The sequence below is a fragment of the Dasypus novemcinctus genome, chromosome 4, assembly GCF_030445035.2.
Source record: "Dasypus novemcinctus isolate mDasNov1 chromosome 4, mDasNov1.1.hap2, whole genome shotgun sequence".
NCBI lineage: Eukaryota > Metazoa > Chordata > Mammalia > Cingulata > Dasypodidae > Dasypus > Dasypus novemcinctus.
The window spans coordinates 71,203,445-71,228,643 of NC_080676.1; the positions used below are offsets into that span (position 1 = coordinate 71,203,445).

The 25,199-nt window shown below is 36.2% G+C and overlaps 1 protein-coding gene and 1 non-coding gene across 6 annotated transcripts in view; both read right to left on the reverse strand.

Moving 5' to 3' along the window:
- Positions 1 to 25,199, reverse strand: part of ACAP2 (ArfGAP with coiled-coil, ankyrin repeat and PH domains 2) — a 171,614-nt gene that overhangs the window by 21,749 nt on the left and 124,666 nt on the right. For 3 of the 5 annotated variants that reach the window (XM_004465909.4, XM_071214694.1, XM_071214695.1), the window contains 4 exons: positions 24,059 to 24,171; positions 14,071 to 14,122; positions 11,946 to 12,046; positions 11,056 to 11,161 (listed from right to left, as the gene is read on the reverse strand). In XM_004465909.4, coding sequence (XP_004465966.1) covers positions 11,056 to 11,161; positions 11,946 to 12,046; positions 14,071 to 14,122; positions 24,059 to 24,171 — 372 coding nt within the window. Of the gene's footprint in view, positions 1 to 11,055; positions 11,162 to 11,945; positions 12,047 to 14,070; positions 14,123 to 17,046; positions 17,068 to 24,058; positions 24,172 to 25,199 lie in introns of all 5 variants that reach the window. The other 2 variants (XM_023590996.3, XM_071214693.1) reach the window with 1 other exon arrangement.
- Positions 18,533 to 18,698, reverse strand: LOC111765941 (U1 spliceosomal RNA). Its single transcript, XR_002798139.1, has one exon. It is a non-coding gene; the product is annotated as a U1 spliceosomal RNA (small nuclear RNA).

Consider the following 25,199-nt stretch of genomic DNA (forward strand, 5'->3'; position numbering starts at 1 on the left):
ATAAATATAACTTGTCCCTTCTTTTGACTTTCCTGAAAGCTCAAATGCCATTAGGTGGGGCTGAACAAGTTAAATGTGGGGACACGGTATTCCAGAAAGAAGCATCTGAGCTTGAGCCAGGTGAGGAGGGATTTCGCCAAGAAGAGCACCTCAGCACAGGTTGTTGAATCCCAAGCAGGGTAAGGAGGAGGTCTGCATAGGGAGGCAGCCCAGCATAGGAAGAGGGAGTCTAAATACGGAAAGGACAATATCGAGGTGGGAATGCTGCCTCATGTGAGGTATCAGAGCTTGAGTGGGATAAGCGGGCATCATATGTAGCTGGTAGGTCAAGGTTGGTGGGTAGGTGGCAGCAGAGACAGGATACTGGGTACATAGAGGGTATTAATCATATAAGTAAACACGTTAAAGACAGAAACCAGATTTCTCACGGCAGAAGAAGGAGTTATATATACAGAAAAGGAGTAAATTAGAATGAACCACGTGGTATTAATTACAATTGGAAATATGAATAGACACATGCAGTTTTCAATAGATGTTAAGGTATTTTGAAAATTTTATGGACTCCAGAAAGATCCTGTCCTTAGAGTTAATCCACTCCAGTGGGAGTAAATCTATCAAAGGTAGGCCTTTCTTTTGATTCAGTTACTTCAGTAAAATATGACACTGGATGGCTCTTAATCCTCTTACTGGAGTCTTTTACAAACAGGATGATTACAGACAGACAGAGAGAGAAAAGGCAACAGAAGCTCAAAGAAGAACCCACAGAAGCTGAAAGCCACAGCGTTGGAGGAGAAGGCAGAGACTGGCAGATTGTAACAGAGGAGTCCAGGATCACCACTGCCAGTCTTTGGGGGAGAGAGCATCACCTGATGATGCCTTGATCTGGACACTTCTTCAGCCTCAGAACTGTAAGCTTATAAGTTAATAAATCCCCATTGTAAAAGCCAACCCATTGCCTTGGCAGTCTGTAGCAACCTATGTAAATGTGCATGTTTATATGTATAATACATATCTCCTAATCTTGGTTTCTAAACACCATTCTCCACCAATGGGAACTAAGGACTCTTCAGAGAAATGGCTGATTCCAGGGCTGAAGCAGATAAAGGACAAGATGAATCTAAAACATCTTATTAGCTGGAAAGTAAGGAAGTACTGGAAGAAAGATGGGGTCATGTCAAAAGGATACAAAAATCAAGAGCTCCTACTGGTCAAACTCGGTCAATTCAAACTAAAAAAAAATTATAATAGTATCAGATTATATAACACATTGAATAAAAATAAGAGTCCATACCAACCTGATTAAATAAATTTAAAGTTTGATGAGGAACGGTTTCAAAGTACCTTCCCTGCAAAGTATTTATTACCAACAAAGGTTCAAAGAATAACTTTATAGTGGAGAAGCCTAGCAGATATTACCTTAATCAAGTGATTGAAGTTAACATCACCAATAATGGGACAAATCAAAATCATGAACTACCTGAGAGAAGGCAATAAGAAAAAACACAGCAATGTTTCTATAATATTTCTGCCAAAGATGTATAATTTTATTAAGAAACATCAGGTTAAAAAGTTCATTGGTGTATGTGCTTGGCTAAGGAGCCAATGGGGCAAAGCTACCATCTGTGGGATCATGACTGAATGCCTCTAAGTCAGAATCCTGACCAGGCGGAAGGATATGGCAGCGTTGCGGGACCTTGGTTGGCCTTGGAGCCTCGGTTGGCCTCAGATGGCCGGTCTCCTGCCATACCCGCCAGCGGGCCGTAGTGCACACCCACATATGCGGCACCCCACTATGTGTCAGGACCGGGTCCAGTTTCCTCATCCCAGGAAACGGGGCACAGCCGGAAAGGTGGCTGCCCTCTTGCCCATCACGCACTGCACATTCGTGGGGAACCTTGTGCTAAACCACTCATAGACAATCTGCTTCTGGGTTGGGGTTTCATACATAGCAGAGCAGCTCCCTTGCTGCAATCTAAATAGATTGCAGCCCTCAACACAAGGGTTTGTGCAAATAAAAATAGAATATTTAAAATTTTAAATGGAGTATTTTTTTTCTTAAAAAAAAAAGAAAAAAGCTCAGAGGCATCTTACAAAATAAGTACACAGTACTCTTTAAAAGCATCAGGGTCAAGAAAGTTAAGACGCAACTGAGGAATTCCATCTGACTGCTGGAGACTAGAGACATAACTAAATGCTACACGTGCTTCTGAACTAGATCTTTGTACTGTAAATAAAATTACTGGGACAATTGTAAAACACTGTATCAAGCTCACTGAGTTGGAGGGCTATATTGTGATTATATAGGACAATATCCTAGTTTGTAGGAAGTACTCACTAAGTGAAAATAACAATGAGTTATGACATATCTTGTTGGCAACTTACTCTTAAATGGTTCCGGGGAAGAAGTTCTTTACATTATACTTGTAACTCTCTTGTCAGTTTGAGATTTCAAAATTTCAAAAAGTAGTTCAATCTCATGCATCCTAACACATGTCTGATAATGGCAATTAGCTCATAAAAAGCAAATATTATATGGGGAAAGGAAAACAATATAATGCAGGACTTATGTTAGTTCATACCCAATTTTCCTCTGTATGATAATGCTTTGCACCAAATTAGAGAAGCTGAAAGTAGACTATACTAACTGCAGAACATGGGCAAACCACCTCGAGGAACAAATGAACAAACATACTTCACTGCTTCTTCTCGGCTCATTTTGGCCAAGAAATAGCTCCATCTCACATAAACAAGTGTTTATGTATTTTGCCATTGCCTCACATACCTGAGCAACTTTATTCCTTCCTTACTCATCCTTCCATTAAATAGCTTCACCTATATCTACTGAAGTATTCAATATTAGCAATTTAACATGCCTTTTTTTTTACTACACTAGTATTTTCATTGGGATTCTTAAAATTTCTTGGAAAGTATTCTACTTACAAACTTGTACAGATTTTTAGGACTTCTCCAACCCTATTCTTCCCAAAATCCTGTTATTTTTAGTGCATGACTTTGCATTACACGGAGTTTTTCAGAAATGCCACCAGCCTTCTTCACAAACATTATCTGTGCATACTTTGAATTTTGCTCTCTCTCAAAACCCCACTAAAGCTAGATAAATGTTTTAAGTCATTACCCAGAACTCTTATTAAACAAGACTGTGACAATTTTAACACCAAAGAATAATTACTGCCATTGTTTGGGACCCATTTTATTTACAAAAATCTATGAGTCTTTAATGATACTCCAAAAAGCTAGAAATCAATCAAAAATGGTATTTAAAGACAAAGAATTAAGCATTTTTATCACAGCAAAAACAGCCCCAGTTGATGAGGAAATGCTATACTTTACATAAGAATGCAAATTAGTAAATTAAGAAAAGGAATGAAAGAACTAGAAAATTCAAGTCCTAATGAAATGAGGTCCAGTTGTTAAAACTATTAGGGGGGGGCGGAGGACTTGGCCCAGTGGTTAGGGCATCCGTCTACCACATGGAAGGTCCGTGGTTCAAACCCCAGGCCTCCTTGACGCGTGCTGCAGGGGTGCCACGCAGGGGTGTCCCTTGTATAGGGGAGCCCCACGTGCAAGGAGTGCGCCCTGTAAGGAGAGCCGCCCAGCACAAAAGAAAGTGCAGCCTGCCCAGGAATGGTGTCACATACACAGAGAGTTGACACAACAAGATGACGCAACAAAAAGAAACACAGATTCCCGTGCCACTGACAACAACAGAAGCGGACAAAGAAGACAACGCAGCAAATAGACACATAGAACAGACAACCGGGGGGGGGGGGGGGGGGGGGGGAGAGAAATAAATAAATCTTTAAAAAAAAAAAAAAAACTATTAGATATGGCAGCGGATTTGGCCCAGTGGTTAGGGTGTCCATCTACCATATGGGAGGTCTGCGGTTCAAACCCTGGGCCTCCTTGACCCGTGTGGAGCTGGCCCAAGCGCAGTGCTGATGCGCGCATGTGCGCAAGGAGTCCCGTGCCACGCAGGGGTGTCCCCACATAAGGGAGCCCCATGCACAAGGAGTGCGCCCCGTAAGGAGAGCCTCCCAGCGCAAAAGAAAGTGCAGCCTGCCCAGGAATGGTGCCGCACACATGGAGAGCAGACACAACAAGATGACACAACAAAAAGAAACACAGATTCCCGTGCCACTGACAACAACAGAGGAAGACAAAGAAGACGCAGCAAATAGACACAGAAAACAGACAACTGGAGTAGGGGGGAAGGGGAGAGAGAGAGAGAGAAATAAATAAATAAATAAACAAAATAAATCTTAAAAAAAAAACAAAACTGTTAGGTAACTAGTTGAGGGATTCAACTTAACCTCCTAGTGAAGGGAACACTTTGCCCTCTCTCTTCCCTGACTCATCCCTGCACCCTGGGCCTCTCCCAAGCCCACCCAGGACTGTCCCTGACTCAGAGTAGGGCCTATAGGTACAGAAACCCTGAAGGTTGCAGATTCGGGCTTGGCTCCTCAGGTCAAGCCACTCCCTGGGATGTGTGGGATGGAAGGATCTCCTGAAGGGTCTGCCCAGGGGATTTCTGCATGTGTACTTCCATTTACTGAAAGGGAGAGGGAGAGTCACAGCAGCATGCCTTGGCTTTTGCCCAGTGCCCCATACCATCCACCAGTTATGCCCCCTGAATGCCTGAGAGTGTAGGTAAATGCCCTCTGCTTTACTTTTATTCATTCTTGAATGGAGTGGGCAGGGATCAGGAGGGGCAGGGGCAGAAGTGAGCATGAGTGCTGTGATTTGCAAGTCACCCATCAACCTCTCCAGATCACATTCCTAGGGCAAACTGGGCTCCAATGCCACTGTCTGCCCTTTTCCCTCTGTCTCCAATAATGAGACCAAGAATGTCATCAGGAGCCCAAAGTGCCCTTCCTGCTGTCTTCCCTTGGGCAACACCCCATCCATCAATAGCCAGAGATGGCTGGGGCTTTAGCCAAGTCACCTGTTTCCAGGAATGGAGCTTCAGTTTCCTCTTTTGTCAGGTGACCAGGCTAGAGAGGTAGCTCTGGCCACCCCCTGGCCTAATGCCATTGGTCCTCATGGGCTTCCCATGCTTCGCAGCCTGGGCTCCAAGGGGGAAACTGGTTTCAACGGGTGGGGGAGCAAGAAGTGGGAATACACAGGGGCTGCCTTGCTTGCCTCCCTGAGGAGGATGGCATTCCATATCTTCTGCTTATGAAGTACCTTTCTTGAAGTTTGGAAATAAATCTGTTTTTACCGGGAAAAAAAAAAAAAAAAAAAAAAGGAGTTAAGGAAGCAGTGGCTCTGATGGTGTCAAAGCAACACCATATAGATTGGTTGGAGGAGAAATGTAACTTTATAATAGAGGCATAATATTGTCACCTCCCTAATGTAGTATGTCCAATTCCTCTTCATACAGAAACCTGATCTTGGCATCAGTAAATGCTGAATACCACATATTGTGTCACCTGTTGCAACATGAATTATACACATCACCTATGATATAATCTTTTTTTTCTTTCACAACTGAGATTGTATTGTTTGTTTTGAAGATCAGCATATAGACATCATGAACAATTTGTACACAATTTTTAATGTACATACCAAAAACCTAAAAAGCCATGTAGTTGTTTTTCTAAAGTTATTCCAGTGACCTGCCAGTTTAAAATTTGGAGGCAAGTTTTCCTTAAGAGGCTATCAAGTACCTATATCTTGAAATACTGATAAGCTGTTTCACTAATTCACAATTTAACATCTTACACACTACACACTCACATTTCCAATCTTGCACAGCACATAACAAAATGATTATAAAAACTGGATAAACACGACCAAGGATGTTACAGGGTACACACAGTTCTGACAGGGAGAGTCAAGATCAGGTTAAGAAACAGTACTACTAAAAACACGGGAATAGAAGTAATTTCAAAACTTCAACACATATTACACGCATGACTGTGATTTCCAAATTACCATTTAGAATGTGTTGTATTATAGGACATAAAAACGCCCAACCCCCATTCCATGGAATGTTAAGTTGACATCCAAGACAAAGTCTCCCATAATTCAATATCCCACTATTTTCTGACTGTATCAAAAAATAAACAATCAGCAAATGATTTCCTCTATTATAAAAATGGGGGGAAAAAAAGCACTTATACTTAAAAAATGGGATGAAGTGGGATTCCAATCTCCTCCTTAAAAATGTTTCTTCTAAGACAGGAGAATATTTACCAAAATACTAACACTGGTTTAAATTTTGTGCTCCTTACTATCTGTAAGTTATATCTCAATTTTTTTAAAAAGTTCAAAAAATATGTTTCTTCTAGAACTACTAAAATACTTGCATTTACAAAATAGTTCATAAAAATATTACTCTGGATTGTACAAGAAGGGAGAAACAGGAACCACTGATAAAATATGGTATACAATATTAATCAGACTTGGCTTCTTTCTCTCTTGCTTCATCAAAGCCTGGACTCTACTCATTTTTAGTTTCTCCATTTTCTGCAGGTAAAGCTTTAATTTCTTGGTTTGCCACTTCAGCTTGTTTTCCCTTTGCTCCCCATTTTCCTTTTGGTTACACTTTTTTGTCTGACAGTTTGGCTGCCTTTTTTGGCTTTGTTTCCACTTTCACAGGGCAGGTTTAGTGGACAACCTCCCCCACTTCCTCTTGGGCTCCTCCTTTCCCACTGCTTCAGCCTAGCTAACCTTCCTCTTGGACATCTTGGTGGTGCTGTGGGCCTCCGTGTGCCAAGAGCCTTTGCTAAGTGGGCTGCTGCCTGCTGCCACTCCTTCCACCCCTGAGCTGCTGGGACCCACCGATGTAATCTTATTAAATGGAATTCCATAGGACAAAAGAATCTCATGTCTTCAGCAAGTCAGTGTTGTAAAAAGGGGAAATACTTGAGATTTAGAGACTGTTTCAATTTGCTAAAGGCTACCAAAGCAACATAATAGAAATGGGCAAGCTTTTACAATAGGAATTTATTAACTTAGAAGCTTACAGTTCTGAGGCTGAACAAGTGTCCAAATCAAGCCATCATCAGGAGATGCCTCTTCCAAAGCTTAGCTGTGGGCGATCGGGCACATGGTGTCTGCTCTTCTCTCCCCTCTCCTCCAGATCTATAGTGCTTTCAGCTTCTGGTTTCAGTGGCTCCTCTCAGCTTCCGTGTTCCTTTCAGCTTCTATCTCCTGGGGCCTTCTCTCTCAGCTTTGGGCGTTTTTCCTGTGTCTTTGGCCTCCTCTTTCTGCTTATAAAGGACTTCAGCAAGAGGACCAAGAAACACCCTGGACCATGCCCACTGAAGCAATTCAATCAAATGGCCCTCAACTGAATCCAACCTAATCAAAGGATCCCACACCCACAAAAACAGAGCAATTTAAGAACATAATTTTCTAGGGTCCATGAAAACCTCAAAGTATGAGAGGAATGTAACAACCTGATACAATGCTGGGTCACGGATAAGATCTTAGTTTGTACAACCAGGTTGTAAAGACATTTCAGGACAACTGGGGATATGAGAATATAAATTGGATATCAGATGATATTAAAAAATGGCTATTACTTTCGTTAGGGATGATAATGGTACATGGCTATGGATTAAAATGTACTAAAGTACTTAGGTGTGAAAAGGCAATGATGTCTATAGTCTACTTTAGAAAACTTAAACTTTTTTTTTTTTGGTTAAAAAAATAAAGGCATTTACCCATAAGAATAGGGAAAGCAGGAAATAAAGTAAGAGCAACAAAATGTGGGGAGCTGGAAAATGGCTGGATGAATGGTAACTGATTAATCAGACCCAAAAGAGCCAAGTCTTAAGGCTATTAGTAAGAAAATCTAAGAAAATTCAATTTATATCATCTAACACTCAAGGATTTACAGCAATTCAGTGGGGAAGTGGAGATGAAAGTAGAAGGAATAATTATTTAAGAAGCAGTTAGATTACAGGACCTCTCCTCAACTCCATACCATTCAAGGACTGCTCTCTACACATAAATGCCTAGAGGTTTATTCTTTGGGGGAGTGAAACAGAGAAGTCCTAGATGGGCACCATCAGAATAGTATACGTCAGGATATTAAGCAAATGTATGCCTACTGTATGCTGAGATCCCCAGCACTCAGCTCCCAGGCAGTCCCTAACCCCTAAGGAGGAGAATGGAGAGTCTTCTCTGGGAAATGATACCAATCAGTCTTAAAAAAAAGTCTCCAAATATCCTGACTCATTGTTCCTCAACAAATGGTCCAGCCTTCAATGAAGCTGAAAGCCTAACTAAATGCTCAAAGCTTCCAAAGAGGTATTTAGTTCCGAATTTGTTATCATAAATTGATTACCAGATAGCCAAGGAATGTCATTGTAGCAGTTTGATATGGTTTTGAATTCCAAAAACAGATATTGGATTAGGTTTGTAATCTGATCTGTACTGGGCATGATTGAGTTATAAGTAGGGCACGGCAAAGAACAGAGTTGAGGGTTTTTGATGTCAGAGTTTTAATGTTGGAGTTTGATGCTGAAGCCCCAGGAAGTAAGCTCACAGAGGAAAGAAAAGCAAGCCCAGGAAGGGAGGAACCCAGGAAGCCTGAACCCTGACAGACATCGGCAGCCATCTTGCTCCAACACGTGAAAATAGACTTTAGTGAGGGAAGTAACTTATGCTTTATAGCCTGGTATCTGTAAGCTCCTACCCAAATAAATACCTTTATAAAAACCAACCAATTTCTGGTATTTTGCATCAGCACCTCTTTGGCTGACTAATACAGACTCTGACATAGTATTTCTCAACTTTGCCTATACATGGAAATCACCCAGGGAGTTTTTTTAAAATATTGATGCCTAGGTCCCAACTTCACTTAATTATCTTGAGCGGGACCTAAGCACCAATATTTTTTTTAAAGCATCTCACACCAACATAATGTGCAATCAAGTTTAAAAGTCACAATTCTAATATTGCATCCATGAAAAAAAGAAGAGGTTTAGGGTTATAAACATTCAGAGAAAAGAAACTTTTAGAAATTAAATTATGTGCTAGCAGAAATGAAAAAATCGATAGTAGATTCAGAAGATTAAATGGGAAAATATCCCAGAAAATAGAGGAAAAAGAAAGCCAAAAAAAGAGGAAGTAAATTCTAAGACCAATCCAAGAATTCCAGGAAGATATAGAGCAATTAGGACAAACAGCAACACAAGCAACTAGTAAAAGACTAACACCCATAAGAATAATGATTCCCAAACTTAAAATTCCATACTCAGCCAAACTATCAATAGAAAGCTAGAATAAAAACATTTTCACAGTTATGAAAAGGCTCTTAAGTACCACATTTTTTGGAATTACCAAAAGAAGGTACTGGAAGAAGTACTTAAGTGCTTCTTGACAAATTAAGAAGGTAAAAGATATGGGGTATAAGAGAAAGAAGAGTTCCCAGAATAATTGTGTAAGGAAATTCCAGATTAGCAGCTGTAGAGCAGATTTAGGGCAAAAATCATCACTAGGAAAAATGTCTAGATAAATTTGGTTTCTGATGAAATTTCTCCTCTCCTCTTTTTGCCCTACTACTTGGACATACTCAGTTGAATACCTCTGATCTACTCCTGTGTGCTTGATGTGGTCCATGATGAGCTGCAAAATACAATCTATAGAACAAACCACCCCACCCACCCCAATCATACTTCTGACAGTTGTCTATCACCAAGTCCATGCAACAGCCCAGTCAGGTATCCCAATAGTGTTAAGTTCTATTGCTCTAAACATACTCATGGCCTTGCCCCTAAACAATCTGAAACTCTTTAGGAAGGAGAGACTATGATCAAAGACTCCATGGTCAGCTTATCTTCTCTAAAAAGGCTTCAACTAAAAAGCAATGTTGTATTTTCCTTTGTTTGCTCAAATTTAATTTTAAATATCTTTCATAGTCATTCTTATATTTTATTAACCAGATAATAAAATATTGGGGGAAGCAGATGTGGCTCAACCGGTAGAACATCTGCCTACCACATAGGAGGTCCAGAGTTCGATACCCAGGGCCTCCTGACCCATGTGATGAGCTGGCCCATGCACAGTGTTGTCGCGCACAAGGAGTGCCATGCCACGCAGGGGTGTGCCTGGCATAGGGGAGGCCCGCACACAAGGAGTGCACCCAACAGGGAGAGCTGCCCACACGAAAAAAGCTCAGCCTGCCTAGGAGTGGCACCAGACACATGGAGAGCTGATAAAGCAAGATAACACAACAAAACGAGACACAGATTCCTGGTGCCACCAAGAATGCAAGCAGACACAGAAGAACACACAGCGAATGGACACGAGAGCAGATAATGGGGTGGGGGAGGGAGGGGAGAAGGAAGAGAAAATAAATAAAATAAATCTTTAAAAATAAATAAAATAAAATAAAATATTGGGGGGGAATGCTAACATCAGAATGTCTTTTTCCAATCTGTGGTATATTCAAGTATTGAAAATTACAATATGTTAAAGAATATATATATAATTTTCAAAACAAAAATGTATGCATATTATGATCACATTTGTATAAAAAATAAGTAAGCTATGTATTATTTATACTGTGTCTATAGAGTTTTAAAAATATTACAAAGTATATGCCAGAAATCATTATCAGTGACTGACTTTAGAAAAGTGCATCAGAGATAGGACTTTTTACTTCCCACATTCTAATCATATTTTTGAACAAAATAATATTACTCCTACAATATTTTATTTAAAATAAATGTAAGATATAAAGAGACATATTGTGACTGAATAATATATCAATGAATTATTAATAGTATATAATTGTATTAATTATATAATCATTTATCAATATTTATTATGGCTAATTGGACATTAGCAAATAATTTGTTACATTAATTAAAATTTACAATTTCATAATTCCTACAAAAAAAAAAGAAAATTACAGGTAAAATCAAGAGAAATCAAAACTAGAATTCTAAAATAAAACATTTCAATTATATAAAATAATTTTCCATAAAAAATGTTATAAATCATACAATATTGTATTGTTAGATAAAATTTTAAACTACTGGCAATTTATCATTTTGCATTGCAGTATTGTATACTAACCTCTGATTCATCACCCTTCTCTCGATAAGCAGTGGCAATACTGGTCTGAACAGCCTTAATCCATGCCTGGCGCAGCTTTTCAGAATCTGCCTGCAGCATACAACTTCTAAAAAGGAAATAATATATGTATTTTTCTCACATGCTAAATTAACAAGAAAAGCCAAAAGCTTTTCATGTTTGTACGTTAATGATAACTTCCTAACAGAAAACAGTTTCTGTTCAATGATGGTTTTATTTTATCTATCTTTAGGACAAAGAATGCTCATGCAGGTATTCAAAGTATGTTCATGAAAAAATTAATGTACCAGTGAAACAAATTATTAAAAATAGATTACCTATTCCTACAAATTTTAAAATTAAATAAAAACAACAACAAAAAAAATACTTCAGGGGGAGTTGGTATAGCTCAGTGGTTTGAGTGCCTGCTTCCCATATACAAGGTCCTGGGTCTAATCCCCAGTACCTCCTTAAATAAATAAATGAACAAACAAACACAATGAAATAAAATTAAATAAATAAAATTAAATAAAAACCACTTTAAGTTTACCATAGAAACATAACACAAATTTTTTCTATTGGTTAGGTTTTTAAAATATGATAATTGTCAAAGAACTGTGATAACAGAATTCCTCATCATAACAAATGAAAAAGTGTTCATTTAGGCCTATCAATAATTTCTACGGAATTTAAAGATATGATACATGGTAGAAGTTACATAAATATCCAATCATAATAGCTGTAATCATTAATATTTAAATTATTTTAAAATACTTTTTTCCTTTATAACAGATAATTACACATCAAAGGCAAACCTTTCTCTACTATAGAAAGTTCTTTAAGACAAACTATAGACACATAAAAACTAACTCATATTCCTTAGAACCACTCACTTTGTTGGAGAGACCACCTCAAAGCAGAATCGTCGTTCTATGTCTTCACAATGTTTCACTGTGCACAGCCTGAGATCTTCGACTACCACAGTTGGGTTATCCTACAAAATAAAAAGGGAAAACAAAAAAAAACAACTTTCATATTTACTCACTTGGATTTTAAATATTACTGCTAGTAACAATATCCTTAAAATCATTTCTAGGAATAAGGGTATAATTTTATAAGTATTTATTTTTATTCTATATTATAGATAAAGATCATTAACATAGATGTGACTAATAAAGGTAATTCTATCCTGTTAATAATTGTATCTGCCTCCAACACTGTTGTGTAAGGCTTAAGGTACTTAGTAGGTATTCAATAATGTCAGTTTCCAGTTTATTTTCATCCATATTCTTTCATATCACCTGATTCCCACCCACACATGATAAAAGCTACTTTCTTCCAAAAGAAGGCTATAATAAACCAAGGTTTAAAAAGCTCAAAGGAAATAAGGAGCCTATTCATTTTTCTTAAAATACTTTAAAAAATGAAAAAGCTTTTTCCTAAGGCTTAAAAAAATATTAACTCAAAACTAGGTGTCAGAATTAGCTACATTAAGACTCGAGAGGAATAAAACTTCTATCATAGAACCTAGCAAGTAAAATTTCATAGTGTCATCTCTATATTTAAGTGAATATTTTAAATTTACAGATGAATATATCATTCATAAAAGCTAACTAGAGGGAGCAGATGTGGCTCAAGCAGTTGGGCACCTGCCTACCACACGGGAGGTCCCAGGTTCAGTTCCCAGTGCCTCCTAAAGAAGAGCAAGACAGCGAGCTAACATGACAGGCTGGCATGGCAAACTGATGCAACAAGATCATGCAATGAGGAAACATAACAAGAAACACAACAAGAAGAGAGAAGATGTGACTCAAGTGATTGGGTGCCTCCCTCCCACATGGGAGGTCCTGGGTTCGGTTCCTGGTGCTTCCTAAAAGATGAGCAGTCACAGAGAGCATACAACAAAAAGAGAGCAGACAGTGAACACATACAACAGCTGTGGGGGAAGGGAGCATAAATAAATCTTACAAAAAGAAAAAGCTAACTAGATGAAAATCAATTAACTAATGGTTGTTTTTCTAATTATTTTTAACTCTCATTTCACATGTAATCCCAGATGTATTTCCAATAAATAAAATTCCTCACCCTTAAAAATAAGGTTCATAAAAACAAAATATATAAAAACAATGTTAACAAATTTAGGTTTCTATTTAAATTACTTAGGACTTACATAATGTCCTTTTTAACCTTTTCAACACTAAATTTTACCCCAAGGTGATATTTTTAAAAAGACATCCTCTCCTTCAGCCATAAAATACTACTATGAAATGGCAGTGTTAATCTTGTCAAACAGATAGATAAAAAAAGATAAAAGAAATAAAAGTAAGGATGCAGATGTGGCTCAACAGACAGAGTGTTCGCCTACCATATAGGAGGTTCAAAGGTTCAATACCCAGGGCCTCTTGGCTCGTGTGGCAAGCTTGCCCACGTGCAGTGCTGTTGCGCACAAGGAGTGCTGCCCCACGCAGGAATGCCCGCACGTAAGGGTGCCCCCTGTGCAAGGAGTGGGCCCTGTGCAAGGAAAGGACCCTGCGCAAGGTGAGCCTCCCCATGCAAAACCACAGTCCGGCCAGGAGTTGTGCCCCACACACGTAGAGCTGACGGAGCAAGATGACGCAACAAAAAAAGACACAGATCCCCGGTTCCACCTGATGAGGATATGAGCAGACACAGAAGAGAGCATGGCAAGTAGACAGAGAGAGCAGACAACGGGGGGAGGGGAGGAAGGGAGAGAAATAGATAAATAAATCTTTAGGAAAAAAAAGAAAGGAAATTTATTATCCTGAACACAGAAAAATCCATCCCAAAGCCAGGAGTTCAGAATTCAAAATCACCCTGTTTTTAAGGATCAAATGTTGATACTTCTCACTGTAGAGTGAAACTATACATAAAACTAATAAAGAATACTTTTGCACACTTGAGATTGTATACATGTCATGCTTTACAAAGGCAAAAAGGTAAAGAACTGAAATATGGGAATCACTGAGTTTTCAATTAATTACTTAACAAAATTCCTACCTTAAACTTTTTCTGGTAAACCAGTTGATTGTTCTGTATTGAAAACCAGCGTCTAAATAAATATAAAATAGATCACATTTTCATAAACATAGTTTATTTCAGTTGTTGTCAGAAAATGAAATATTTGGGATAGTACTGGAAATCAGTTTATGGTAATTATGTTTAAAGAAATGCTTTATTTTGGTTTGCTTTATATAAAATGATGTCAATACAAGATATCTACCATAAAGAACAAGTATTTTAAAAGCACAGATTAGAAAAATAACATTACTATGTTCTGACTCTTTTTAGGAAAAAAATTTATATCCTAACAAAAGCTGTTATTCTTTAAACTATGGCCAAATAATAACTGCTTAAATAAAAAATATATAGCTTTTTGATGGTCCTCAAAAATAACTAAAATCTTTCTCCAAAAATAATTGTTATTATAAAGTAGAAATCAATTTATATCATGAATAAATTACCAATTTATATACAGTGAAATATATGAAATAAATAGTGCTTTATTTTCAATCTTTCTGCAGATAATTTATCAAGTGCTAGATTTGTTAAGCAAAACAAGGAAGTAATCATTTTAGAACTAAAATCAAACAGGAGATAATCACCAATTAACTTGGCCTTACTTTCATATAAAATACTTCTAAGCAGAATGATCAAAAGTTATTACTACAAATGATTCATCCAATTACTTAGGTAGTTTTGCTCAGTGTTGTAAATTATTAGGCAATCAATTTACTTTCATTCTTTAGAAGAAAAAGCTAAGCTATGTATGATATATTTACTAACCCTAATTTATTAAAAACATTAAAAGAAACTAAAGATTTACCCAAAAAATCACAGCCAAAAGCCATTCACAAAAGAAAGCAAAAATTCTCATCAAGCATGAAAGGCAAAACAGTATTTCAGTAATTATTTTAAAATTAGTTTCATGTCAGATGATTTCTATAATAAACATTAGTTATTAATCTATTAGCAGATAGAGATTCTACCTTTTCATTGATACTTATATAAAGCACTAGAAATACATACTTAGACAATTAGAGAATTTCTATTATAAAAAATTAAGTTAATTCTCCAAAACTGAAAAAATGATTAGGTGATGCTTTTCCACTTTTAAGCCATTTTCTAGACAGACTGTTAGGTTTTACTGCCACTTAAAAAGGTATCACTTTTACAATAAAATAGAGATCCGTTAAATAAGCATTTAGATAAAGCCAGGTAGGTTGCCTTTAAATGCAAATCATACTAAGATAGGCTAGAAAAGGAAGAACTTCTGGGTTTCTTTGCTTTGAACAGATAGTTGGTTAGAAATGTTAAAAGAAATACCTACAAACAAACAAAATGGTGTAGTCCTGCTATACAGGATGACATGCAATGGAAAAAAATCTCTAATAATGATTTAATACATTTTTCACAATTATTTGAAGTAGAGTGCACTATACTGATAAAACACCATGTATTTTATTAAAATAATCATCTTAAATGATATGAAGAAAAACTGTGTAACGACAAAATGCACCTAACCGCATAAACTTTTCATGCTTCTGAGGTCTTCAAAAAAGGAATTTAAGACCTGTTGCATCTTAGAATAATATCCTCTAAAAATAATCACAAAACATGAGGAGGAAAAAACTATGCTCTTTCTCAGAAAACACTTCCTCTGATTATTAACGGTAGTTTTGAATGCCAGCTATACTTTTGAATATCAGTTTCCCTGTGATTTACCTGCTTCTGGCTGATTTTTTCACATCAGTTTTTATACACTCAGAAAGGACAAATTTATCTCTACATGAATTCATCTTAATTTGAAAGCTACACTCACTTAATCTTGAGACTTCAATGAGGTATACAGATAATATGCAATATAATTGTAATGGTTCCTAAAGAACAATACTAGGTACTATTAACATTTTTAATTAAAAAGAAAATGAGACTTACAAATAGCTCATGGCATAAAGAACACAGAAAAAACTTTAATACTTGAAGTACTGGGTACATGGAATATGAAAGTACTAAAAAAGTAATTAGATCCAAAGTAAAAAGCTTTGGAAATCATTGTAATAATAACTATACGAAACGCTACAAAATTTAGAAACTGACAGCAAAGTCTTTGTGAAAAGGAAAATTTCTTGCTTCAGTAAGAAAAAGACATCAGTCTATAGTTATCTAAAATTTAAATAACTGAATATATTTTAAACTAAATATTTAGTCTATATAAAAATTAAATATTAATATTTACATACCAATAGAACATTCAGGTAACACAATTTTTGTGGAAAAAGGAAAACTAAATTTTAAAATTAACTATCTTTTACCATGTTTGATCACTATCCCCAGAACTGTACTTGTAATCAAGAACATGGGTAAAAGTTAAACTTCTAAATCTGTAGCTTTATCACTAAAACCATATAGATGAGGGATAAATGCACACATTCATATAGATGCTAATTAGAAAAATACTTAACAAAATTATGATCTTTATTTTCAAATTCCATTTATTTTTCACAGGGAAAAAAAGCAAAATGGTAAAGCAAATAAAATTTAGGAACTGAGAAAGTTTCTTTTCAACATAACTAACACGTTTATCACCAAAAGGACTAATCTTGGCTACTATTAAGAAGAGTGTTCACTTCAGTAGCACATATACTAAAATTTTTAAGAAAAATTTACTAGCTTATTTCCCTTTCTTGAAAAAAGATGATACAAGTATTTGTATTACTCAATCTGCATCATCTTTGGGTAACTAGCAACAAATCAAATATTCTTTCCCATATTAAAATAAATTGAGGAGATAAAAAGCATAATATCCTTCCTCAAATAAAATATTTACATTTTCTTCCCAATTTAAAACATAGAGAGACTTTATATCCATTGCAAGTAATCCAACTGAAATGCAGGTTAATGATGAGCTTTCTCGTGCCAAAGAGAAAACTGGAGTAAGGGAGAGGTGGGGAGGGAAAGGAAGCCATTTGGTACCTGATATGATCGGGCTTTTTCCTGTCATGTGAAAAAACGGGGCAGGATTAAAACATAAGGGAAAGGTGGTAAAAGAATGAAAACATAAATGTGCAAAATAAGCAAAGGACTAGCATGATATGAAAATAAAGCAAGAATTAAAGGAAAAAGCTTAAGCTCATAACCTACCAACAAAACAGTCAGAAGTATCCATTGCATTTTATTTGCATGCTGTGTGTGTGTGTGTGTGTGTGTGTGCGTGCGTGCATATGCATACATACAATTAATTTTAACTCTTAGGAATCTGAAATGCTAATATTTCAGGTATATGCAAAAAATTTATTTACGTATTATGCAATAAAAATTACAGTTTAAGACTTAGCACACTTGGGCATACCTCTACTATTATTTTCTGTCTCTATGGTCATGGCTATAAAATATAGATAGCACCTCTCCTCATCTTAATAGCTGCTCCTAAAAAATTAAGGGAAATAATCACTGTAGGTGTGTCTTTATACACCTGACCCAAATGAAAACTTTTCATAAGGAAAGCAGAATAACTCAAATTAAGAATTTCAAAGATCATAAAATATTATCAGCCAAATAAGCCTTCCTCCCACTTCCCCCCTTTTCACCAATGATAGCAAAGAATTGTAAGGCCAACAAATAAATATAGTTCATCTTTAATCTGTGTATGTACTTCTTATTTTACTACAAAAGCCAATAAAAACCAACCATTTATATTTGTTCATTTTAGGTTTTTAGCTTTATTTTCTAGGTCAACAAAGACTTAACATAGCAAGTAATTATTCAGCTTCTTTATTAGCTTTATCAACTTACTACTAAATAAATTATGTTCATACTCACATTTTCCCCTGCTTATTCAACTTTTCTAAATTTATCATAAGAAGCAAAAGAGAAATACAGGCTCTAGTAATCTACCTAACACTGATTTGAGGCTGAAGCAAAAATGCTACAAGATGACAAGATGACCTGATAAGGAAAGATTTAGGCAGCTGTCATGTTTTCAGAAAAATATATATTATATACACCAAACACTAAATCTAAAACCACTCAAAAACAAGCTCAATAGCCCAAATAAGACATAAACCTTTATGTTATTACAATCAGATCACACAAAAACAAAATATGATCTATTCGGTTAAATTTAAGATTATAGAATGATTCTTTCAAAATATACTAGTTAATGTAGGAATCACAGGATCAGGTTTTAAAACTCTCTGGGAATTCCTAGTCACAATCACATTTCCTTCACTTTTAAAAAAGTTGATTTTCAAAATATTATATGCCATAATTCTGAAAAACTATAGATAACAACATAGGAACAAATATGTCATTATATGGTTGGTGACATAATAAATAAGAATGTTCCCTAAAACAAATCGTAAGTAACCTAAAAACAAAACAAACAAAACCAATTTAAACACTTGTTTATGTCTGGGTAGCTGGATTCATTGATTTTTTATTTTATTTTATTTTTTTTAAATAGGGCAAAGCGTGAACACAGTTCCCAACAACTACTACAAATTATGCAGTCGAGTTTCCCACATTTGGGGAAATCACAGGAGTCAGCACATCTGGAGTGCAATGGACAAGCCTTGCCCTGGGAAAACAACCTTCGTGATGATGGTATCTTCCTGCCAGGTAAGTATGGATTTGTTGATTTTGAAGTGAATACACAAATACCATCACAGATACACAATCTTTCACTCTGAGACTAGGAGAATATATTAAATTCATGCTAGAAACAGATTCTGGCCAATTGTCTGGGCAACAAGCTCCATGGAAAACTGGGGGGACTGAAGAAGATTTGGACCCACAGAATGCTGCACCACTTCTGGGGCCTTCATATCCGAGGTCAGCACACCAAGATCCCTGGCTACTGTGGTCGCACCATGGGTATGTCCAAGAAGAAACAAGTCTTGTCTATTAATAAATAGTTTATACACCAAAACATCAAGCTGGACAGAGAACTAATTAAATAGGTACGGCAGACTCTAAAACCACACAATGAGTAAAGGGAAATTACTTGCAGGTTCTCCCTGAAATTAGGTTTCTGACAAACCTCAAAAGAAATTTCATTCCAAACTTTAAAAATTCTAAATAACACTTTATATATAATACTCTTTCCTTTCTTTAAGTTCCTTACTTATCAACAGAAAATACTTAAAAGACTTTTGTTGCAAGATTTTGACTTTTCTTTTTCTTTGTTTCCTGAAGGGAGTTTCAGATAATTATTATATGCTATAGGTTTCTACAAGTCTGCTTTTTCACTAGTATATTCATCAAAATATTCCTTAAAGGCATGTACAAATGAAATTGATTTGCTAACCATAATTTTCTCCAATAATGCAAATAGGTTAGGAAGTTTTTCAAATAGTGAAGTTCCCTAAACACTTGTATCAAAATATAAATCATTTGGGGGGAGTGGATGTGGCTCAAAAAGTTGAGTGGATACCTCCCACATGGGAGGTCCCCAGTTCCGTTCCCGGTACCTCCTGCAAAAAACAAAAACAAATGAAAAAACTAACTCAGGGAAGCCAATGTGGCTCAGTGGTTGAGTGCCGGCTTCCCACATACAAGGTCCTGGGTTCAATCCCTGGCACCTCAAAAAAAAAATGTGTCGGTCAGTCTGTCTATCTATCTATATCATTTGGAAATTCCAAAGCAAATTTTAAAATGTAAAAATTTTTTTTTTTAATTTTAATATAAAAATAACAGTTGAGGGAAGTAGAAATGGCTCAACTGATAAGAGCGTCTGCCTACCACACAGGAGGGCCAGGGTTCAATCCCCAGAGCATCCTGGACCATGTGGTAAGTTGGCCCATGCGCACTGCTGCTGCACACAAGGAGTGCCATGCCACGCAGGGGTGTCCCCCGCATAGGGGAGCACCATACACAAGGAGTATGCCCCGCAAGGAAAGCTGCCCTGTGTGAAAAAAAGCACAGCCCGCCCAGGAGTGGTGCCACACAGAAAGCTGACGCAGCAAGATGATGCAACAAAAAAAGAGACAGATTCCCAGTGCCACCGAGAATGCAAGCGGACACAGAAAAACACACAGTGAATGGACACAAGAGAGCAGACAATGGGGGTGGGGAGAAATAAATAAAATAAATCTTAAAAAATAAAAAAAAACAGTTGGCAGAGTTGGTTGTTCCATGTTTTACACCCAATTTTGTCACAAACTAGCTGTGTCACCTTGACTGAGTGAATGAAATTTCCCCAAACTTCAATCCTTTCTCCAAAAATTAAGGTGATGAACTAGAATGAAATCAAGGTCCTTTCTTGTTTTAATTATCTATGATTCTAATCAATATCTGTTATTACACTACATAAGCCAGCATTTCTTTAAGAAGCAGTCCTGTTGCCAAAGGGAGGTGGTTTTTTCACTTTGGAAATGCTAAAAAGTCAATATATTGAGAATTGAACAGTTATTCTTTACTTGATTTTAATTACATTTTTAAAAATTTTATTGAAGTATATCACTCATAGATGGACATACATAAATAAGAAGTGTATAGTAAAAGTTGTGAACCTACAAAACAAACAAGCAAAACATCATACAGGGGTCCCATACATCACCCCACCACCAACACCTTGCATTGTTTTGAAACATTTGTTACAAATTATGAAAGAATATCATCAAATTATTACTAACTATAGTCCATATCTTACATTTGGTATATTTTTCCCCCAACCCACCCTGATATTATTTTTGTTAATACATTTTTATTACAGAAGTTGTGAACTTACAAAACAATCATGCACAAGTGTAGAATTCCCATACAACACCCCTTCACCAAGACACTACACTGTGGTAGTGTAACATTTGTTACAGATTATGAGATAATATCACCAGACTATTACCACCAACCATGGTCCATACCTTACATGTGGCACAGTTTTTTCATATACCCCCGATTATCAACACAGTACATCCCTGGCACTGATGCAAGAATTATTTTAATTGCATTTTAATACTTATGCCAGTTAATAGAATTTATATAACAAATAATAGAAAGTGAAAAGATGTTTAAATTAGAAAATTAAATTTCCTCTATTGGCCTAAATGGCAATGTAATTTTCTACTAACATATTGAGCTTCATTTTCAAGTCTGAGATCATTTCTCATTGGAGAGGTCCATGGAAGTTCATTACATTTCTTCTTCTTAACAAAATGATATAGTTTCAATGGATTTACTGTTTTTTTTTTTTAAAGATTTATTTATTTATTTAATTTTCCCCCCTCCCCCGGTTGTCTGTTCTCTGGTCTATTTGCTGCATCTTTGTTTCTTTGTCCGCTTCTGTTGTCGTCAGCAGCACGGGAAATGTGGGTGGCGCCATTCCTGGGCAGGCTGCACTTTCTTTCGCGCTGGGCGGCTCTCCTTACGGGGCGCGCGTGGGGCTCCCCTACGCCGGGGGGGGGTGGGGGGGGGAGCACCCCTACGTGGCAGGGCACTCCTTGCGCGCATCAGCACTGCGCATGGGCCAGTTCCACACGGGTCAAGGGGGCCCGGGGTTTGAACCGCGGACCTCCCATGTGGTAGACGGACGCCCTAACCACTGGGCCAAGTCCGTTTCCCGGATTTACTGTATTTTAAAGCATTTTCATCTTTGAGTAGGATATTTTGAAATCTGAAGGTTAAAATTCAATTCTAACATTGTCATGAAATAGTATGGCATAATAATTTTTATTTACTGGCTAGGGAAATTTGCCAGGAAAAGCTTAAAAGACTATTAACTTAATTTTGACAAATTAGAAAGTATAATTTTGATTTTTCATTTTCACTTAAAAATAATGTTTCTTAAGAATTGCCAGACAGCCCTCCAGAGTTTCTGTATGAATCTACATTCCTACCAACAGTGAATAAGCTTTCCTATATCTCTACATCCTTTCTAACATTTACAATTTCTGACTTTTTAATAGCAGCCAGTCTAATAGGAGTGAAATGATATCTTGTAGTTTTGATTTGCAGTTCCCTAATCACTAGTGATGCTGAACATTTTTTCATGTGTTTCTTCACCATTTGTATTTCTTCTTTTGACAGTTGTCTTTTCAAATCTTTAGCCCATTTTTTAATCAGATACTTTGTCTTTTTGTTAAGTTGTATGATCTCCTTATATCACAGATATTAAACCCTTATCGGATATGTGGTTGCCAAATATTTTCTCTCATAGAGCTGGCTGCCTTTTTACCCTTTTGACAAAGTCCTTTAAGGTGCAAAAGTGTTAAATTTTGAGGAGGTGTCATTTATCTATTTTTTCTTTGTTGCTCATGCTTTGGGCATAAGGTTTAAGAAACTAACACCTATAACAAGATCTTGAAGATGTTTTCATCTTCAAGATAAATGTACAACATTGTGATTATACTCAAAGCCATTGATTATACACTTTGGTTCGAATAGCCAGAAACACAAGCTACATACAGTGGAGGAAGCATAGAGAGATTGAGAGGTGAGGAATTTTCTTGTTTGGTTGTTTTCATTTATTATTATTATTGAAATAATGAAAATGCTCTAATAATGATTGAAGTGATAAACACACAACTATGTGATTATACCAAATACCACTAATTGTACACTTTGGATGAACTGGATGCTTTATTAATATGTATCAATAAAATTGGTTTGTTTAAAAAATAATGCTTCTAATTATTATACTGGACTATCTCAGTTGGTCCTCCCAATATACATGTATTATTTTTAAAATTCTGCATAATCAAAGAAGGCTGATATCATACACAGTTACTATTTTTCCCAGGTTATATTCACTCTAGAGCAAAGAAAATGATCTCAAATAAAACATACCATGTACAATTTAAACACCTGGAAATATCGAATGCTAAGGAAATGCTCAATAAACACTGACATTTGTTAAATGTTAGTAAATTTTTTTCCTATATAACGTTAACATCAAGAAATCAAAGTAAGTGTGCTAGGAACCCATTTCAAAAATGCATGGGCATTTCCTTTTAAGTTAATACGAAAGTATACCAAATTAAACTTACCAAGAAAATTCTATTGATTTTTTTTTAAATTAAAACAACCTTTTCTATATTAGGCAAATTTATACTGTGTTCAAGTAACAAATTATTTACATTCCAATCAATATACAATACTAAATCAATTAACCAGATCTCATATAATACTCCCAATGACTACAAATCTGCTCTAATCACTAATTCTTTTTACTAATTCTTTTTTATAAAAAGAGAAATTTCACTGAATAAAATACAAATCACTGAGATTCAAAAGGCTGATCCTGACAAAACTCTAATCTCTTTTTTGATACATTACTGCCTGAAATTATATCACTTTATATTTAGTACACACGAAAATACAATAAAATACCTTATGTGTTGTTCATTCATTTAACAAAAATTTACCAGATTTATATATTTTGTAAGAATCATTTTAGCAAAATAATTCAAAGTTTTTGATAGCCATCACCTTAAAAATGAGCATCCAGCTGCTACACACTTCACATGGAAAAAAAACTATTTCCTAAAATTTCTGGTTAACTGAAGCTATTGCAAAGATGAAAAGATTAGTCACCTAGCTTATAAATTCTTAAGCAAACACTAAGCAAAAGAGTATACAAGACAGGGAAAGAACCATAGGATAAGGAAAAAGCTCATTTGTTCCTTTCAACCACTATATGTATTACATAATCTGTAATGAAATCTATTTTATTATTTATTACAACAAATATGGGCGATTACTCACACTCACAATTTATTTATTATAATGATCTTGTCACTATATGACCAAACATAAAAAGTCTTCCTTGCTTCCTCATTTAAATCTTGTTTCAATATTAAAATTTAGAATAAGTAGTGTCATTTTTTACCTGCTTATAAGTGTCTCCTTTCCTGTCTCCAATGGAATGGGTTCAGGAAAGTTACTATGAACTGAGAATTTAGAGAATTATGATAGAAAGAGTTGCCAAATCACAGGGAAAGTCAGAAAACCATGTATGGAAAGATCAAGACTAGTATTTGAAATATATTACCTGTTCCAAGTTTTGAAAGCATTGCTGGCTCGTTTGAACAGATATCCTTCCATAACAATGCCATTTGCAGCATCTACATTATATTCTAATTTAGAATCATCACTGGAGAAATCCTAGACAAAATAACACATGAAAATATTCATATGACTTGACTTAAGTTCTCTAGCAACAAATTCATCCCCAGGAAACAGCTCAAAAGAAAGAAAAGCTTTGTATTAAGACAGTAACAACATTAATCATAAGAAAGGGGAGAGACCTAAATGTTCAATAATAAAGGAATGCTTCAACACACTAAAATATTTCAAATTGATGAACTATTATGCAATAATTACTATCATGACAATGTTAAACCATAGAAGGTTGTATGGATTATACATTGTAAAGGAGGAAAAGAAACAATATAGATTATATAACACTATGATCAAAACCACAAAATACTATGTATACAAATACACAAAAAGGAGAGCTAAGGGATGCGGATGTGGCTCAACTGAAAGAGCATCTGCCTACCATGTGGAAGGTTCAGGGTTCAATCCCCAAGGCCTCCTGGCCTGTGTGGTGAGCTGGCCCACACACAGTGCCACTGCGTGCAAGGAGTGCCATGCTATGCAGGGGTGCCCCACGCACAAGGAGTCCACCCCGCAAGGAGAGTTGCTCCATGTGAAAAAACACAGCCCACCCAGGAGTGGTGCCATACACAAAGAGCTGACGCAGCAAGATGACACAACAAAAAGACAGAGATTTCCAGTGCCACCTGACAAGAATGCAAAAGGACACAGAAGAACACACAGCAAATGGACACAGAGAGCAGACAACGGCAGGTGGGGGGAAAGGGGAGAGAAATAAAAAACAAATCTTTTAAAAAAAAAAAAAAAAGGAAAGCTAAATATTGTAGTGTATGTTTGTAAATATTTTTCACTTTATCCCAACATTTTATAATGACATGCATGCTAATTTTTAAAAAGGCATATATAGATATAGTTAAGTGGGATTATTCAAATCTATCACTATTTTCTAAATATCTATTATTCATATCTATCTTTACTTTTTTAACTACCATGGTAGTTTCAGAGTCTGGTAGGAGTAGTATCTCCAATTATTCAGGAAAGGGGAGGAATAAAGTTCAGAAATAGGATAAAGA